At 44.0% G+C, this 20,189-nt stretch overlaps 1 protein-coding gene across 2 annotated transcripts in view; it reads right to left on the reverse strand.

The window, feature by feature from the left end:
- DOCK11 (dedicator of cytokinesis 11) overlaps positions 1–20,189 on the reverse strand; it is a 79,866-nt gene that overhangs the window by 11,512 nt on the left and 48,165 nt on the right. For both annotated transcript variants that reach the window (XM_080553589.1, XM_080553588.1), the window contains exons 32-46: positions 18,173–18,289; positions 17,414–17,489; positions 16,989–17,092; positions 14,864–14,975; positions 14,649–14,715; positions 14,118–14,165; positions 13,442–13,584; positions 12,680–12,795; positions 10,793–10,930; positions 5,533–5,715; positions 4,708–4,821; positions 2,776–2,991; positions 2,637–2,694; positions 1,114–1,220; positions 30–152 (exon numbers count right to left, since the gene is read on the reverse strand). In XM_080553589.1, coding sequence (XP_080409715.1) covers positions 30–152; positions 1,114–1,220; positions 2,637–2,694; positions 2,776–2,991; positions 4,708–4,821; positions 5,533–5,715; positions 10,793–10,930; positions 12,680–12,795; positions 13,442–13,584; positions 14,118–14,165; positions 14,649–14,715; positions 14,864–14,975; positions 16,989–17,092; positions 17,414–17,489; positions 18,173–18,289 — 1,722 coding nt within the window. The remainder of the gene's footprint in view (positions 1–29; positions 153–1,113; positions 1,221–2,636; positions 2,695–2,775; positions 2,992–4,707; positions 4,822–5,532; positions 5,716–10,792; positions 10,931–12,679; positions 12,796–13,441; positions 13,585–14,117; positions 14,166–14,648; positions 14,716–14,863; positions 14,976–16,988; positions 17,093–17,413; positions 17,490–18,172; positions 18,290–20,189) is intronic.

Below are 20,189 nucleotides of genomic sequence, written 5' to 3' on the forward strand. Positions count from 1 at the left end.
ATACATACAAACTACTTCAAAATGAGTACCTCAAATTCACGCCGTTTTTCATAAATAGGAATGATCAGTTTGGAAACTTCAGAAATTGTTTCATAACGCTCTGCTTTCCACAGACCATCTATACATTGCTCCAGCAGCTCCACTAGGACCTCCTACAAGAGCAACCAAATGGGTGTTGTTAAGTCAAAGAGAAGATAAACCATTTGAGCTACAGATACTTTAATAGGTCCCAGTATAAGTGGTCACAGTTACATAAGTTCAAATACTTTGTGTTCCTGGCCTTTCCAAAAGTATTCTAAACTGTGAAGGGGAAAAAAAGTTAATTTTTAAAAGTTTAATTCTTAGTAACTCATCAATCAGCACAGTAGCCAGCAAGTATGCCTTGGTTATTTAGCTACCTCCCTAAGAGAATGCCAAAACTTTGTGAGGATATGGAGATGAAAGTTCTGGAAGAAAGAGGTACATAAAGAGGTATGTTCAAGGAACATGCGTGCAATAGCAATGGGACGTACTGCTAAGGATCCCCAAGCCTAGTCTTGATGAATGGACAGTCAAGCAGCAAGGCTGCAGGGCCACCTCACTCACCTACGTGGCCCACCCAGTTGCACATGGACGGAGCAGAAGTAATCGTGACTCTCTGTAACTTACGGGAGGATCTTTCTGTTTCCCCAGTGCCCTGTTATGGTCTCTAGATTGTTCTGTTACCATGGTGTCCTGCAGCACAGCCCAAACTCAAGGGGAATCTAAACGGACCTCTTGCTCGGCAGAGCTTGACTTACATTCTGTGCCTCAAAAATACCAAGCTGCGCTGTCCTGTGCTGGCAAGGGTTAGCATTTGCATAACGTGGCAGACAAAGTTTGCGGTGTAGCTTTTTCACTCTCAGAACTAGAAAAGCCTTTCAAAGGAACCAAGAACTTGCACCAGATTTACCTATCTGAATTGTACACATAACATCTGTCAACGAAGAGTTCTCTTGGGAAATTGCCATGGAACAGCCTTCCTTACAGATGACAGTGCACAACTACAATTTGCTAAAGCTCACATGAGCACAGTCTAACACTAAATCCTATTAGGTTATCAAATTTTCCGTATTCTATACTACAGGACCTCACCTCACTGTAATGTACATCCATCATCCCACCATCTTCTTTCATTGCACCTTCTTCATCAATGTTGGGAGTGATTTTCCTGAAGGCAGTGCATCCACTGGGGAAGAGTTCTGTAGCAGACAAAAGCAAATGAATTCACAGAATAACTTTTCTCAAATGCATCGTGCTTCAATGGCCAAAGAAGAAGTCCAGTTGATAGCAAAGTCCTACAGGCAGCAGGGGACCCGACTCCCATTTTTGCTACTGATTTGCTGTCACGGGATTGAACACATAAGAATCTCCCCAGCCATTTGCCAAAGGAGTCACTCCTAGTATGTGACTAACATCAACAACAGATCTTCCAGTGTACTATCTGGAAGTCACCTTTGACCAACCCATTAGGACAGACCAGGGTATATTTTTGCAAAGAAGTTGCAAGGAGAAAGCTACAGCTGGATGCTGGAGAGCAGGATAGTAAGTGAACAGGGTAGTATACTCCTAGCAGAAACCATAGTTATGCACCCTGAAGCTTTGAGTAGTTCAGCCTGTATTGAACTTTTTCCAGCCTACATACATGTAAACAGTGTCACTGACAGAGATAACACAAGGTATATCACTTGATATTCCTTCAGACTCATTCCTCTTCTTTTTTACCACTGGTTGTGGACAGCAGCCTCCAGGGTACAAATAAAGAAGGTTCAGCTTTCAATGAAGCTTTTCAATGCTTTTCAATGAAAGCTTTCCCTCTGCAGCCATATGAAGTTTATATACATATCAAAAAAACATGTCCTGATTTTTTCCATTTAGCCAACACACAGAATTTGGAGGGACTTCAAGCCCCCTGAGCAAAGCACTAAGAGACCTTTCCAGCCAAGGCAGTGCACACAGTCAAATTCTGTGCGGTTTTAACTTTTAAAAGTAGTAGAAAGTTAAGTCTCTTTCAACAATACTCCCTTACATGGAAAGGACAAATGGGGTCAATATATCAACTGTGGAATAATTTTTTACAAGAAAACCTGCAAAATGTTATGCTCTTACTTGAGAATACACAAGTTTGTCCTGTTTTGCATTAAACCACACCACTCTCTTTTTTCCAGTTGCTCTTTATGTATCTGTATAGTTAGGCTATAGCCTCATTTTTTGACTGATTTTTGACTGTTTGCTTCTATATAGTTTTCTGTATTGCCTATAGCGATACTTCTGATGAACATACATACAGCCCGTTTGTAAAATGGGCTTCCCCTGTGAGCACATTTCCTAATGTGAAATACATCTGAACATTTAAACTGAGACATGATGTATCAGTTCTTATTTTTCTCAGCAAGGTGCCAACATGACTGTCTAAGACCTGGCCAGCCTAGTAGATGCCTGTGTTTGAACACTTAGATTACTTTCTTTAAAAATACTCACCTTCTTCTACCTTCATCATGTCACACTGCGTTTTTTTTTCCTTTTTAGCATGTTCAGAAGAGATCAATAAATAATAATTTACCAAATCATCATTCACCACTGCATTGTCTTGTGCCTCTTAAACAGTACACACTTACTTTTTCTGTGCAGAAACTCTGCAACAAGGGCTGCTACATGAACATAACACATGGCTGCCTGCAAAGTACAAAGGGAAAATTAAAATGTCATCTGTACATCTGTCTTGTTAGGCACGTTGTTTTTAATTATGTAAATTACCTCTGAAAAGTCTCCATTTTTCACATGTATCTTTGCCATACTGTCCAGCCATGTTTTCCGGAGCTCTGGGGTGCTTGCATAAGATTTAGCTAAACTGTACTGTAGATCTATCAACATTTCTGGATCCTTTTCATGTTCTTTCATTTGGGCAGTAGCCATAAGTACTGTACGGATTCTCTTTGTCAGATCTTTGACTTCAGAAGGAAAAGCCGTTGCCTGATACAAAACAAATTTAATTAGAAGCAAACACAGAAACAAAAGGTGTTCTAGGCTTTGTCAAAGACCGTTGGTACCCTTTAAGCCAAAACTCCACTTGCTGTCAGTCTGAAAAAGCAAAGTATAGGGGATAGCACTGACTGTAGCTTTTACCTACTGAACTCACAGTTTATAAAGTAAACAATATTTCATATTCAATTAGAGATATTTCAATCTGAGCATGCACAGGGCCAATCTCTCCTGGTTGTGCACAGGATGTCAGGCTAGCTATTCCTGTGCTGAAGTGCAGCAGGTACTTCTGCATCCTGAGGAGCGGGTGTGAGGGTGAGACAGAGGTGCTCCTTGCACGTGAATGCCACAGAATGGAACCGTAAACCACTCCTGAAGCATTTTTCTCTTCAATCAACATCTGGCTTGTTACTATCTGATGTGCTTACTCTATAATTCCTAAAGCACCAAAGGCATTTGTAGAGCTTCCCACCACTGGAATGTATTAGAGAAAAAAACACATGCTCAAGTCTGATCGTCTGCTCTGAGCAGGATCAGCACTGAGTTAGAGCAAGGCTTGTCCAGCCAAGTTTTGATAATCTCCAAGGACAGAAATCTGACCTCTTTTCTGGCCCCTGCCCCACTATCTTGGAAAACATTTTTTTCTTTATGTTAAGTTGGAATTTCCCTTGTAGCAACTTGTGTTCATTGCCTCTCATCCTGCCCCTTTGAGAAGAGCCTGACTTCCTCATCTCTGTAACCTCCCTTTTTGGTAGTAGAAAGTAACAGTTAGATGCCTCCTCATCTTTCTCTTTTATGTATTGAGCCTGGTTCACTTCTCTCTCCTTGTGCTATGTCTGGACCTGTGCATGGCATTCTCTCCACCATAATAGAATCTCTCTTGTACTGGGAAATCTGTCTTGTACTTATTTTTGTAGGTAAACTAGATATAATGATGGTCTCATGATGTAAAATAAGACCAGCAAAATTTGGATCAGTGAAAACCCTATAAATATACGTATGCAGAAGAGAGCTGAAGTTTTTGTCAGGTATATCCTAACTATAACTTTGCTATATCACAATTCAACACCCAACTGAGGTTCCCATTCCACCTTTAGGTCATGGGATGGTCATAGAATTATAAAAGTCTTCTTTTCCATTTTTCTCAGTCCTACACTGGCAGCTACACCATGCACAATGAAGCAAGTTATAGTGATGATATATTGTTCAATGGGTTAGGTAGAAGCTGTTCATTCTAGTGCAAAGAGAGACCGTTATTTTCCAAAGAAATAAAACCATTAATCTTTACAAAAGAGGACTTTCATAATATTACTGACAATCAGTTAATTAATTTTAATTCCTGCTAATTATTTCCTTTAGGCAGCAGGCCCTCCCTTGTCATTCCTCTCCAAGCTGGATGTTCTTAGAAAGCTCTTTGGAAGCCCTTGAAAGGAGCACCCTATGCGAAGTGTAACCTGAGTTACTGTGCTCTCTCCTCTTGCCGTTAGGCATCACAGTGGAACATGACGCATGGTACAGCTGGCCCTACTGCTGTTGCTATAATTCTTGTTTACTGAGCAACCAGGCCAGAGTGTGCTTATAAATCATACAGTTGGAATAATTAGGCTTACCCTTAAACATGAGTATGCACTTACCTTGAGAGCATACATACCCCATCTTGCATTAATGGCTGATAGCACATAATGTGATTTATCTTCTCCAACCTACCTTCATAGGCCTGTCACTGTTTGCAAAGTTGTTAATGATGAGCAAGGAGTCCTGAAACCTCGTCCCACCGCTGAGTGCCACATCTGCTATTAACTGGCTCACTGCAATTATTATCTGTTGGGACAGCATAGGGGCTTTCTTTAAACAAGCCCTAACAGAAAAGTTTTATTGTCATAGTTACATAAAAAGCTTATACAAAAACATGTCTTTCCCACAGTGTAAGCAACGATTGTTGTGGCTTTACTGTCTGATCTCTCATGGACAAACAGTCCCCAGAGGACCAAGCTGCTTTGCTGAATGGCAAATTCACAGAATTAACAAGATAACAATCATAACACAAATCCCAACGCAGAAATGAGTACACTGGTTACCTTCTTACCTGACTTATTACAACCCAGAGGGTGTTCATCTGCCCCCCTAGGTATATAAATTTGCTTTAAAAAAGCAACACTTCAAAAGCAGCTCCAGAAAAATCCCTCCTCCTGCCCTAAAGGTGGCTCTTCTTGCCATACCTCGCACCCCATCCCAGCCAGCACCTGAGGCAGAGATGTGTCTTGTAGTTGCAATTTCAAAAAATCAACAACTTGGAGTGCTTGATGGCAGCGTATTTCACCCAATGGGCCCTAAGCCAATTACTGAAAACAGGGATTAGGTAAAGCCTGGAAATCAAGAGGCATTTTGTCCATATAAAAGATTGGCAAGATTTGCTCTTTTTTGAAATACACGACAAGTTCCTCTGCAGACATGTGGTAACCCAGCTATATCGATATATCTGTTCATTAAATCTGGGGTGTCCCAATCCCTCCCTTTTCCCCAGTAACTGACCTGAAGATGTGTTCTCAGGAATGTTCTCCTTTTGGTGAACTCAAAGTTATTTCTCATCAGCAGATACAGAAGAGCGGAGGCTTCATTCCTTGTGGAGGCCACCTTCGAAGTGCAACACTTCAGAATCTCATAGCAGAGGGCAGCGCACATGTTCACCCTTCCCTTGAAAAATGCTGAGGGAAACTTCACAAAAGGTATGCAAATATTAGAACATACTCCACAAAATAATGCCTACAGAGCTCAGATGAGCAGGGGCATGGGGCAACACAGTGGGCTCCAGCCTGGACAGCCTAAATAAAACTTCTGCCAAAGTTTCATGCTCAAAAGTATTTGTGGGAATGAAATCAGGATCTATTTTTAACCACATTTCCTAAAGCAACGTGCCCTTAACTGTCACACTTTTTGGGGATGTGCTTGTGTATGTCCATCTATCCCTACCCCCAACAATTTTTGGTTTAGTGCAAATTCTCATCATATCGGACAGAGAGAATTCTGTCTCATGCTTTTGCAAAAGCCATAAACACAGGCAGCACGGCAGAGACAGGAGGTCCCATGGACATTCCCACCACAGGCTGCTGTGTGATATATCAAAAAAATCTGCTGGAGCTTGCCCACAAGCCCAGCCCTGCTGGGAAACATGACCTGCAATGCTTGCACAGCTACTTCTACAAGTCCCAGAAAAAATGCCTAAAGTCATGACTGCCCTCAGAAATTCAGGAAAGCAAGTAAGGGACACACTTGTCCCAGAGCGCCTCAAATACACAGTGACCCCGCAAACTGAGCCAGCTCCAGGGAGCAGCAGGACCAAGCCAAACCGCAGCATGAGCTAGTTTGGTTAGAAACAGGGCTTGGGGATTTGCAGCAGGGTGAAGAAAAGCAGAAAGGGAAGAGCAGCAGCCTGCACTGCCACGGCACGTCTGTCACCTTAGCAAACACCTATTTCAGTGCATGTCTGCGGGGGCGAGCTCAGCCATGCCTGAAAAGCCGACAGCTGCAGCAGTGCATTGCCCCGATCGGCAGCAGCCTCCATGCAGGGCTTGCCGGAGCAGGGATGCCAGCACGCATCCATCCATCCTTGGTCAGAGCGGTGGCTGGCTGTGAGGTGGGACTGCACGCTGCTTCCTTCCACCCCCGCCACAGTGGGCTGGGTGCAGAGTAGCAGAACAAGGCAAGGTTTTGTGCTGGCACGCAGCCGCCTCCACAGCCACCACAGGGACTTGGCTGGAGAGGGGTGCGTCCTGGGGCGAGCGGAGGCTGTTCAGGCATCATGCAGCAGCACTTTGCTCCCTCTGCCAGGGACCAAGCCCTAGGGAACTTCCTAGCACAAAGAGGTAACCATGTTTTCTGTCTATTCGGGGGAGAGGATTTGCTCAGTTCATTCAAGACACAGTGGTACTGAGGGGGCATGGTCTGTGAGTCACTTCTCTCTGTCCTACCACCTCCCCAAGGGAGATGACAGTAAACGCTGTCAGAGTATTCACTGACGTCCTCCAAGTCAGAGCCTGGAGATGTTGCCTTGGCCCTCTATTCCTTGCATTAAATATATATGATTCAGAAAATCTTGTAGGTACTGCTGTGGCCACCACCATGGCGTGCTGGTGGACAAGTTTTAAAACAGAAATCTAGGAGCTGCATCTAGGAAGACTACAGCATAGAGATTACAGTGAGCCACACAGGTTACAAGGCAGCATGAAAATACTGCCCAACTATTTGATGTTCTCTGCCTCTTGCAGTATTTTCAGGGGAAAAAAAAAAAAAAAGGAGAAAAGCAAATAAGTATCATAGTAAAACAGGGCCAAGAGGGTCACGTGTGTACTTGGGAAAGGAGCTATTAAGTAACTGCTGCCTGTTGTAATGCAATCCTCCCATAGTGAGATAGGATCACACTAGTAATTGGGATTAGCACAGAGATGGCCACAGTGATGTGAGATTGGGCATGCACGGGCAGCACAGGGGCACCCAAGAAAATATGTCTGGCACTGGCTCTCGGCATGCATCACTGCTTGCCTGCAGAGATTTAGTGAACATTTCCAACTCAGTGCTAGGGAGAAAACTTTGCCTGAAAATCTGTTGGGCAACAAGCCCCAAATCTCTCCCTGAGTACTCCTCTCCACTGTGCAGCAGCTCCAGGAGGAAAAGCTGTGGCCTGTTCATAGCCAACCTGCATCCCTGAGCACCTCCCTCCTGGAGACCTATCCCAAGCAGATGCAATCACATGTGGTGCCAGGGCTGCAGACCCAAGGGTTTATGCCTGCTGCAGCTTGGACCAGGTGCTGACTGCGGCTCTCCAGCTGGCAGGAGAACACAAGCTGGGAAGTGCTGAGAAACACTGTACGTGGCCATGACCCCATGTGCTCTGGAGGAGTATGTTTCTGGTCCAGGCCTAATACGAAGGGCTGGAGCAGGAGTCAGCACAGCGAGAGGCTCCAGACCAGCCTTGGCACAGTAAAGTAGGGCAGAAAGCTTTATGCGCCTTCCTGCTTTTCAAAGTTGTGGGCATCAGTTTGGACAAATCACAGCCTGATGCTGTGAAATTGCACTAATGGGGAAGGAAAGCAAGGCTTGACATGGTCAGATGCAATCAGCTGTTGCAGGAAAGGAGCAAAGCTCTGATGCCTTCGTACTCCAGGGCCTGGGAATGGTGATGCCTCTAACAGGCCCCTATAGTATGAATGCACCAAGGGACAGAGAGGCATGGAGCTGGCAGCTACATGGGGTTTCCATCTCTCTCACATCCACTCGTCTCTTTAACGCAGGCAAATTATCTCAGCCCTCTACTTTGTGCATCTTTTCCTTCATAACCCTTAACTTAAAGACCATTCCCAAGCATACACATACGTATTCATCTATCTGATGCTCTGAAAAGAGATTTAGATTTTAAGAAAACCTGGGATATTAAACAGGAATATTCTAGCTATTATTGCTTCTTCCCTGCCAGTAAAGCAGACAAATCTCCCTTTCCAAATTCCCGGCACACATGCATGCAAGCAGCATTCATTTTAAACCCAAAACCAAACATGCAAACAATTATAAACCTCCTTTGTTCTTTGCTTTCTTGCGACATTTCTATTCTGAATCTCTTGCCTATGAAATAACCGGGTTTCATGAAGAAATAAGGGTACTTTTAAGACAGATTTTGGGAAGTGAAATAACTCTCTGGAGGTTTTCCCTCCAACAACCATTTGCTGTGACACTAGATAAAAGGGGGGGCCTTTTCATTTTAATTATCGGCTGCAGAAGGCCATAAAACTGACAAATGGTCTCTACTAGCTGCGTCAGAGGTATAATTCACTTTTGGTTTTCTTGAAATTAACTCTACTTTATAGCTAGCAATGATACGCAACTCAAAACAAAACAGTTTAACTTTCATATTTCAAAACAAACTTGCAGAAAAACATGCCATCCTTGCACTTGTCGTGAAATGCAGTGACGCCCCATCTATTTTATTGTTGCTTCGGATCTTAGAAAAGTCTTTCAGAGGACTTAAAAGGAAGTTTGGGACCCATGCGGTTAAAGAGCTGGCAAAGAAATCACTTCCTTATAGATACCATCTGCTGGGCTCATATCTTGCTTTTACAGAAGCAACACCGTGTCCTGTCATAGGGGAAATGTGAGAAATTAACTGAAAGCAATTTTTCAAATCTCCAAAGACCCATAATGCCAAATTCAGTGTGGATTCAGGATGGCAGAAATCCAAGAAAACCACCCGAATGCCTGTCCTCGCAGCTGCCTGGAATGCAGCCTTTGTTGCTGCAATCAGCATTTCGTACAATGAGTGTGTAACCCCTGAAGGGCTCCAGGTTTTGAAGGCTGATGGTGAGATCAAGTTGAACAGGTGTGCAGCTTTGGCTTTGCATTTAAACAAACACAGAAAATTTGCCAAGGAGGCAAGGAAGGTCTCTTATTTGCTATAGGCAAGAAACAATACTTTCATCTACACAAACTTTCAGCTAATAAGGGGGACAGAGGTGCTGAGAGACTATGTTCACGTGGGGTGTATGTAGATCTACAGCAGGATGTATTTCAAGGACTAGCAGATCACAGTCAAGCAGAAAACTTGAAAGATACTGGGAAAGGTAAAGCAATAAACATGTATTAGAGCCTGTAGAAAAACTAAGTGATTCCTGCTGGTGACAGTTGCCAATTTGGCAGGCTTTAAGAAGCCCCATGGAAAAAAACATCATGTAGGAAACCATGCTGTCTGGAGCCAGATAGGTAGCTAGCGAGACTTCTGCATTTTCTGCTTTTCACGTGTCTGGTCAGAACAAACCAAAAATCAGCCCTAGACATACTCATATTAGCTCTTAGCTCTAATGTGTAGTTATAGTAAAACAATCATAGTACAGATTTTTTCCACCTTTGAAAAACACTTTTAGCAGTCTCTGTCTTTCATCAGACTTTGTTCAGTGACTCATGCAAGACCTCCTCTGAAAACAATACTTTTCTGCATATCAATCACATGCTGCGCTGCCTCGCTGCAATCTCAAGCCATATGAATTTACCTCATTAATGAAGTGTTGCATTCAAGTGATTTGAGAGCTTTTAATTCATTTTGAATTTATTATAACTGTGCAGCTTGGAAGCAGCGGAGTTTGCGTGTACATCTGGTATCAAAAATGTACTTATGAGAAGTGGCAAATTTTGATACACATGAAAGGAAATGTCAGCAATAGCATCAGTCACTGCTCTTGTGTGGTTAGCTGTGGCTTTGTCACTGCATGAGCTCAGGGGATTAAACAGCCTCATAGCTCAGAAAAGTGTAGGAAGAGGTTCTGCAGGTGCTACCCTCTGTAAAATCCAGCTCAAGGCTAGAGGATGAGCTGGGTAATCAGTACTCAGTGCAAGTACTATTCAAGCAATAGCACTGTTAGCAATATTGGCAGTTTGGGGAAAAAATAGTCAAGAAGCATCAGCTTTGGGTAGAAAGGATATTAATCCTTAATAGGAGTTGTGCGAACCAGGCTCATGAAGGAATTCCTTGTGATTTCTCATTTTGTTTCTTGGTATACAGCAAATAATAATGGTTGTAACAACTGTTTTAAAGACATGCCCTGGTTAAGAAGCTATTTTCTAAATCTTATCTTCAAACTGCACAAAATGGCAGTTTAACAGGAGTTAAACTTTTTAAAGTTAACTTAAGTTAAACATTGTTTTATTCTGTCTTATATTTGCATATTCTGTCTTATATTTGCATATTCTGTCTTATATTTGCATATTCTATGCAAATTCTCTTGCACCTTTGGAGTTATGCATTACATACCTTGCTAATGAAAGCTCTCAGAGAGGCAAACACATGCTTAAGAGCTGCTTCTGACTGCCCATTTTTGAGAAAAGCAAGATGAATATCAAAAACCTTCTTCATGAGTGGATTATGGCCATCGTTGCTTAAAAGTTGAGTCTGGAAAGCAATAAGAGAATTTACTTTGCAGCAATGTTGTGCCTGAAGCTGAAAATGAAAGAGAGAATTTTGCATAATTAATCACACTGATTCCTAAGCCAGAGAAGGAGCAGAGCCTTTAGTAAAAATATAACCAGAAACTGTGACAATCAGTACAAACTTGCACTGTTTGGTCAGATGCTATTTTAATAGCAGAGAATAAAACAAAACATTTTATTATTATTGCATCACTAATTCCAAAACCTAACTCTTTTAGGTTTTGGACAATGTTCTGTACAACGTTCATCAATGGTCTTGAGATATTTTAAATAAAACAGGCTGCTACCAACATAACAGTTACACTCTTTTTCCATTTCTTTTTATGAGTCTCAACAAGTGTTTTATTGCTGTAGTAAATCAGTAAATCACTTCCCTCCTCTTTTGCAGAGTTTTGACTACTTGCACCTTCTGGGAACCCATCTCCCTTTTCCTCCCTCCCCTGTAGACAGACGGCAAAACAGAATTACCTAGAGAGGATTAATATAGTTTCATGTCAAAGTTATCTTGCCTATGCCTCTGCCATCCTTGCAGCCACTGGGCAGGAAGCCTGGCACATTGTGGCCACCCAGCAGGAATTCAGACGCTCCATATCAATAGATCAGCAGTCCCCTGTATGATTGTCAGCCCAATCGAGCTTTTGTCTGGCTTGGATTTGTCTTTGACATCCTATACACACCTTGCAGCAGAGCAAGTTTAGGATCCATACTTTTAAACTGAAATTATTTATATTGTCAATAAGAACAGCATCAGCACATTTACTGCACACTTCTGTGTGGTAACACTGTATAACCATAAAAGCAAAGCAGAAGCCCATTAAAGCGGAAGGGAATCCAGTCTATCCTGTGGTTTGAAAATCACATTGTTTTGTGGTTCAGCTATATTAAAAAAGAGGTAACTGTGAAATTCAAGCAAGGTTTAACTCTTGCATCTAAATCCTTCTGCTATTGCCAAACTATTATGGAGTAATTTAATGTATGCACCAGGATGGTCATTTTGCTCCATAACAGAAGCAGAGGATACACTTTGTCTTCATGTTGTTCAATACATCTAAAAATGAAGTCTTCATTGAGCTTACTCTGAAATACAGAGTTGTTCAACCACACTTCAAGAAGAGCTTTTCTGGAATGGTTTTTCAGTATTTTCTTGCCAGCCTAGGGTTCTCTCCATCACAAAGGCTTTGATTCTTGTAGGTGGCAACAACTGCCAGGAGTGTAAATCACTATATGGAGGACAAAGACTTCTGCCAGCAGCACTGGTCCTATCTGAACCAGCAACCACATGTGGAAAGCCTCCGCCCCCGGGACATCCATGTACTACAATTCAAAGAAATCTGGTTCTCACTTCTAGGCAATTTATGGTAGAAAACAGTGACTATTGTAAGCATGTTCGTTTCCCTTTCCTCTGGTCCCTACTTTCTATATGATGTACGTTTCCTCTTATTCTATTTTTGTAATGCCTACAATCATGGTATAACATCCACGTAATTTTCCCTGGTCTTGCAATTTTGAAGAAATTGTGAGATTGCATAAGTGCATAATTACTTGTTGAGCCTGTGAACACTCAGTGTTTTGGAAAATAAACAAGCTGCAAATGATTTACTTTTGTAAATCCTTTCACAATCTGTAATTCTAAGAGAATGGGTCACCAAAAGCAACAAGCACACGGAAAAACAGCACACTTTTCTCCAATACTTTTGATTTCAAAGCTGACCTTGAAACTCTGAGTGAAAAAAGAGATGGTGTCCAGAACTGTCAGGCACACTTCAGTGGCTATATTGCCCTCCAGTAATGCTTGGTGCACAATATCTGCTTCTGAGGTGCCTGCACCTGTGGACGGAAAAAAAAATCAGGGGGAAACAGTATTCAGCACTCCAGCTCCCACAAGATTTAAATGCTGATATAGACAGGTTCTCCCTTTACACTTCCCTGGTCTTGTGAGATGAGGTGCACATAGCAAGATGCTAAATTTGCTGGCTCCATTTAGAGAATGCCTCAGCCTGATGTCAACCAAAAAAAACAATGTCAGTATTTCCCCTTAATCTGTCTTTAAAGCCAGACACAGACTGAGGTGTACAAGTTGCACCCACATAAGGGAAATGGCAAATACCCACACGGAAAGGTTTAGAGCAGATCCCAGCCCAGGTCTCTGTGTAGGGCTGAACTGCACACCAGGGCAACTCTTCTGCCTGCCCTGCTCACTACCCAAACCAAGGCATCACCGGCGCTCACTCTCAGCCAAGAAGCTGAGCCATGACAGGCAAGGGGAAAAGTCCTAAGTCCCAGGGGTTATTTTTAAGGGGCTGGCTCAGATATCTCCCCTTCAAATCTAGGAATGTTGCAGGAGAGAGTGGTGACCACCGCAATTCTGCAGAGTTCGAATATCCCCATGCAACCAAGAGCAAACAGCAAATGGCTGCATGAAGTTTTCAACAGGCTAAAACTGCATGATCCCATCTCGCTCCACTGTACATACTGTGGTTGAGTGTGAAGGATGTGTCCAAGCTGCCCAGGTGCTGGAGCCGCACCTGCATCCCACCAGCTCTGCTGCGGAGCACTGGCATCGTCTGGGATTTCCTATCAGCTGCCACATGCTTGGATAACCAGGCGTCGTGCACCCTGCAAGGGGAAGTGAAGGCTGTGGGATGGGACAAGGAGCAGAAGCCACACCACTACAAGATTACACGAGGTACTCTGCCTGGAGATCTGGCCTCCCTCCCACAAGCTAAAGCGTCTCATCCCAGACAATCCCAGGACTGACCAGGCTACCTTGGTCCTGCCTGCTACAGATAGATGGCCGTAGAGCAAATGAGACAGCAGAGCTGCTGCTCGGGGAGCTGAGATGGAGCTGTGACTCGTGTCTCACCTGCAGCCGACTGTGGGGGACATTGCAAACCTGCACAGGCATCCAGGAGCGCCTGGGGCTAGGGGTGTCATGCAGGAGCTGGAGGGGAGGGAAGGGGCATGGTGCTAAAAGGAGGGGACTCTGCTCCCTACATGACACTCAGCAGAGTCCTAGCCCCAGCCCTACAGGCTTCCTGCTTGCTTGGGTTTGCCTGGCGTGGGTGTGCACGCTCCCTTCCTGCCTTTGCTGTGGCGGGGAGCATGGGGAGGGCCCCCTCACACTGGCCCCAGATGGAAGAATACAGTACCTGGCAATATTTCTCTTCCCCACATATCTGAAGTGAAATAAACACACTCTAGAAAGAAAGAAAGAAAGAAAAAAAAGTATGTTACAGATCCTGCAGATCAGGAAAGATCAAAACATTTCAAATCTACTCCAGCCGTGTCTGTTGCATGAGGGTTTGGGGTCTATATTTATGCATTACTAGACCTCATACCCTTGGTTTCTGAACCCAGCGGTGCACCCGTGTCTCCCACCCACCCGTTCCACCAAGGGGGTGGAGGCTGTGCTGCGCTGTGAGCCAGGCTCTGCTGTGGGTGGTGGGACACCCTCTGCACAGCCTGCACTGAGCACAGGGAACTGCCACTTCACCCTGCTCCCTCCGTAGACACCTGCTTCTCAGGGGGAGGAAGATCAACTCATTGTACCCTGGCCAGACACCTCTAGTGCTGCATAGGACCATGTGCACCCTGGGAGGCAGCTGCACTCATTTCTTCTTCCTCGCCAATGCTGCCAGCACAAAGGTGCAGTGTTTGAATTGTAGCCTCACAATACTCACTCCAGAAGCACAAGGACGTTGATCAGCTCCTGGGGGGAGAATTTGTTCCAGTAAGCTAAAAGCGTATCTGAAAGAGGGAAAAAATTACACTTTGTTGTTTTCGTTGTTTTTTTTAATAAAAAAGTGAATTTACAGACCCAAACATCCAGTAATGGACTCTTTGTCTTTCTGGCTGCCCTCCAGTACGCCACCCTCAGTAAGCAAGAGCCACCAACCTTCAGAAATCATCTTCACAATGTAGAGGTAGCACATCAGGAGCGTTCGGATCTCAAACTGATCCAGGCGGCTGCAGTGTGACACGCTGCTCCTCGTGGAGCTTCTGCGGATCTAACAGGACACAGATGTCACACGGAGGCCAGTGGCTCTGGGTGCCTGGGCTGCACGTGAGCGCGGGCACAACAAATCCAGCACATTCCAGATAACAGCAGTATGCCTCCTGCCCCCAGCACGTGCAACCCCATCAGCACCATGTGTGACATGCTTTGGAGACATCTCCACCTTCGGGGCTGCTGCCCATGCAGGGATGGGCAGTCTGGAAATCCTGGACACACAGCCAAAGTCTTCTTCACAAAGAAAAAAATGTCTGGGCAGAGAATGATGACTTATCCAGCAAAACGCACGGCAGTCTTACTTTCACTTCTGCTCTCTACGGCATCTAGGTTCCACGTTTTTTAAGTCAGTTTTTATCAAACAAAATAATTCATTAGCTTTCATGGTTTAAAACAAGAATCTAATTTTCTGCCAAATACATACACTTCAAATCAAAATGACAGTTATTAAAAAACAGGAACTTTCAACTTAAGAAACTTTTTTCCCTCCTGATTTTTGGGAGTGGCTTTTGTGTTCTTTTTTTCCCTCCTATTTGGTGAATTACGCAAAGATAAGTGAAATCCTCCTGGTGAGTCAATCTTTGTGGGAAAGGCCCGGGAATTCTGTGGTGGAAAAGACTGGACTCTTAACATTTTACCATTTCTTTGGGTTCTCTGTGCTTGCCCTAGCTGTATCCCCTGACAAATGGATACAATTAAGCTCTAAGGAGGGTGCTTCTCTTAAAGCTGTGCCTCAGATGTTTGGAGACTGACCCACAGATCATATTTGTTGTTTATTCTGTGACAGGCTATGGATGAGTCATAAGAAAACAGATTTAAACATTCAGATTAGGGTTGGAGATACAGTGCTATAGCCAGAACTTTGCTGTTGACCATGCCAAACTATCAAGTCAGCACACAACTCACTCCAGGGGAACAGGCGATAAGTAACATGTCTACCCCAGTACAGCAGCCCTAAAGCTGTGCTCCCTCACATGGCATTACTTTTACAGGGCTTTGAGGATATTACATTTAATGACAGAGAATCTATTTTCAGCTACTCTGAAAAATATTCCTTCAAGGACACAGAAGGGGGTGTCTGGCTGTGGGGATAAGCTGAGCTGAAAGCCGTAATGCTTTCTGCAAACCCAGCCAGGTGTTGCTGCCAGCAGGGTGGAAGCATACGCTCTGAGCTCTGCTGAATATGAACAGTTCGATACTCAGGCGTTTGGCTATACTTGGTCTTGTAGCTTTGTGATTCATGTGGGGGAGCGTGAAAGGCCCCACCTCTCCTGAGCATGTCAGGACACAGCCAGCAGGAGCCCAGATAATCATTGCTTTGCTTGTTGGAAGGGCCAAAGTTTTTCAAGATGCATCAATGATTTATGCCAACCCAAGACATCTGGAGAGTGCCTTGAAGAAAACCAGGGGCTGGTCTGCACAAATACCTGATTTCCATGTGCGCAATCTGCCAAAGAGAGTACATGCTATATGAATATTTGGACCAGACCTCTTTTTGGTGTGACCACGGTCACCTTATGCAAGTTTGGGACTGTGGTTATTAACCTGTGCTGATTTTCCTACAAATATCTCATCTTCTCTTGAGTCAGCAGTCACCGGTAACCTCATGTCATGGCACTTTACCGCCCAGCCGTGTGTGGAAGCCAGTTCCCAGTGCCACATACCAGGCACTGACCAGCTCAGACCCATCCAAGCACAGGGAATGCATCTGCACATCGATACATGCAGATAGACTTTCCCCATGGATTTTGGCTTTCATATTTCATAATTTGTCAGCAGTTATATTTTTAGCTCAGAGATTTTTGAAGAGGGAAAGCATACCAGACCAGTGAGTCTGACCTCCTCTACTAAACATGAATCTGCTTGTTTCCAAAGAGAGGTTTTTATAAGCTGTTCTTTGAGTTTGTTACCAAGGGGAAGTCCTTTTCCTTTCCCCTTATCTAAAACAGCCTGTGCACGGCCCACGTTCTGGTGCAGTAAATGCCGTCCTTTCTGACCCCAGATACATTACATTTTCACACTGATCCGGTGAACTGGTTGCCCCTTCTGAGTTCAGGGATCCTTTTGAGTCCTCTCGCTTTATCCCATGGCCATTTGGAAGTGCTGCTCCACTGGCTGGACAATAAAACAAAAAAACACCCAAAATGACACGGTTTGCACCCACACTCCTCAATGCATCATGGACGAGTGGGGGATGCAATTTGGACAGTACAGATGGGGCGTGCAGAAACCCTTCGTTTAAAGTTGGTTCATCTGGAAAGGACAGACAGGGTCCCACCACATCCTGGGAAAAGCATGCAAGCTCTTAGAAGTTGCTGAGCAGATGGCTATTTCAGATTTTGGGAGAGAGCTGTTTACCAGCTGTGCCTGCCAAGGACTGGTGACAGTTACATTGAAAATAAAAACAAAAGTAACATTTAAGAAAAGTTAATTTACCTGTATCTTTGTCTGCAATCAGGCTGGATCTATTTGAGGGAGATGCAAAACTGCACATGAATTCATCCCTGGATGCCTGTAAAGCAATATGAGTTTTGTTGTGACCAATGGAAGCTAATACCAATTCTTCTATAGAATAGAATAATGAAATAAAAAAGAAAATTAGGGCAGCTTTTAAAATGCAGATTAAAAAAAAAAATCTATTTCCTTTCACCCACAACAAGGAGACAAATGACTTGGGGAACAGTAGAACATATTGAAGGAAATTATGTCAGTGTTATCCCTTTCATGTTTCATCACTTGATTTGAAATTATTATTGTTTAAATATCTTTGTTGTTGTTGTTACTTTGCCCTAAACAAGGAGGAAAGCCTCGTCTGCAAGGCTGAGTCCACACAGATCCCTCAGGCAGGCAGACAGTCCCCAGAAAAGCTATTGGAGGCTGAGGCTGAGTCCTGCTCCAACTCACTCCAGTTGGAGGGACTTAACCGTAAAGCACTATGTATGCTGTAAAGAAATACACTGAACAATAGCAAGCAAACCAGCAGTACAGCAGACAGAGCAAAGTCACAGGAAATGCCAAATTAAATAAACAAGCACATTACTGGATGGCGGGGAGAAAAAAAAACAACAACAACAACAACAAAAAAACGTGTATCTACAGTTAAGGCTAGCAGCAGGCAGTGGGAGTTGCAACTGGGGGTGCGCAGGGAGAAGAGGTGCAAGGGGGAGCGGTGCGGGGTCACGGGGCTTCACTCACGGGGCTGGAGGCGGCTGCGCAGGAGGAGAGCACGTCGCGGCCGGCCACTCGCTGGATGTTTTCCAGGAGCAGCCCAAAGAGCGGCAGGTAGAGCTGGGCTATTTTTGCCTGCTGGTTCTGAAAAAAGGGAGAAAAACGTAGGTAAGAGCCCAGGCTTTCTACAGTGAAAAAGGGAAGCTCTTTAGCCAAAATGTATATACATACATATATATATTTACACACTATATGGTGTCTGGGAGCACGGCTTGGTTTGAGTTCTCATCACCAGTTCTCCCGCTACCAGTGGATATTACCCTTTTAGCTACAAGCTTTGGGAAGTCAGGGATTTCGGGGGCTGAATGACATTCCCAGTCATACAGGAAGTGTGACAAATTAAATCCCGGATTTCCTAACTCTTTAACTGGCACTTCACTCACGTGGTTTGATTTTCAAGTGCAACACTCAGGAGTAATGAACTAAAAACATTCGCTTTTTGCCTGGTGCTGACTATTGCTTCCAGTCGGGAAATCTCTGTAACAAATGCTCCTAGTTAAAACAGTTTGTATGAAAGGATTAACTTGAATTAACTGATACAGACTTGTTTTTACCCTTCTGAAATGATCAAAAACAGTCTGTTTGGCTTTTCTAAATGCAGTACTCTTCGACAACCAATTCTTTTCTTGATAAAAATTGATTATTCTGGACTTGACAGAAAGGTTAGAAAAAGATATCTAAGGCTTGCAAATCAAATGGCACATTTTGACTGATACAAGAATCCAACATTTTCTTCTGATTCAGTACGACAAAAGATACAAGAAATCTTGAAAATAATCACAGGCTGAGCAAATCCTCTTTCAGGCATTGATAAAGATGAGGTTTGCTTGGCTAGAGCAAGACTGCAGCAACAGACCCTGCCATGGTCAGCCTGTCCTGCCTGCAAGGCGATTGATTCCCAGGACACCAGCTGAGCATCGTGCCCTGGCTCCAGCCAGCTTCCTGGCCATGCAGCCCAGAGCACCACACGTATAAAAATCCAGAGGGACAATTCTAAGGCACATGGTATTTTTGAGGAGGTTGCACACTGATGAGGCAAACAGTTTCTGAATTAGTGTAAGGGTTTTCAGGCACCCAAAAGAGCAGGAACAGGCTGCCTCTGACCCAGCCTTGGCAGACAGCTGGCAAATCTCTCCCGTTATACCAAGTCTGGCCAACTACCACGTGCTATGGTTTTATTTCCAGGCTGTACAAGTCACCAGGAATCCTTGCTGCAGAGAAAATCTAGTGATGCTGCCAAAGACGCAGAGATGGGAGAGGAGAGGAGCTGGTTCTTGTCCATGCAGAGGGGTAGGAGTCCCTGGCACATTTGGGTCATTTCTACCCTTCATGCCCAGGATACTATCCTTGTTCCCAGATAAAACCCAGACGGCAGCAAACTAGGAGCAATTTTAGGAGCTAAACTCTAAAAAGAGGCTTGTTTTCAGCCTACAGCAAGGACAGGTAGTACCTGGACAGGTAGCCCTGTACTTTCAAGGGCGTGTACTTCGGGAGGGATCAGCATCCAGAAAGAAAACAAGTCTATCTCCAGGCTCTTTCACCAATACCGCATGCTGAACCTCTGACCAAAGAAAGCTGAAAACTCCCCGGCGGAAACCCAGCATCTCATGACAATCCACAGATCTTCTCTTGATTCACTAATTAGCCAAACATGCAGCTGACTTGTAACAGAGATCTGTCCTGCTTCCTAATTATAGTATATTAATGCAGGATATTAATTTAAGCCCAAGACCAGAAGAACATTGCCATTGCTTAACTTTGAACAGCCTCTTGGCTAACGACACTCTCAGGTTCCTTACTGGCTCAGAGCTTTATCTAAATACTCAGCGTGGATAAGAGCGCTGCAGTTATCTTACTCAATTATTTGTATTCCTAGACCATTTCTCAGAGCTATTTCTGTAATGTCATAAATATCAGTTACTTAAAACAGTTTCCTAAACAGTAATGAGAACATCCTCAGTGCACCATGCAATATCTAAAACTC

This window comes from Anser brachyrhynchus (genome assembly GCF_964034855.1).
Source record: "Anser brachyrhynchus genome assembly, chromosome: 13".
NCBI classification, from domain to species: Eukaryota; Metazoa; Chordata; class Aves; order Anseriformes; family Anatidae; genus Anser; species Anser brachyrhynchus.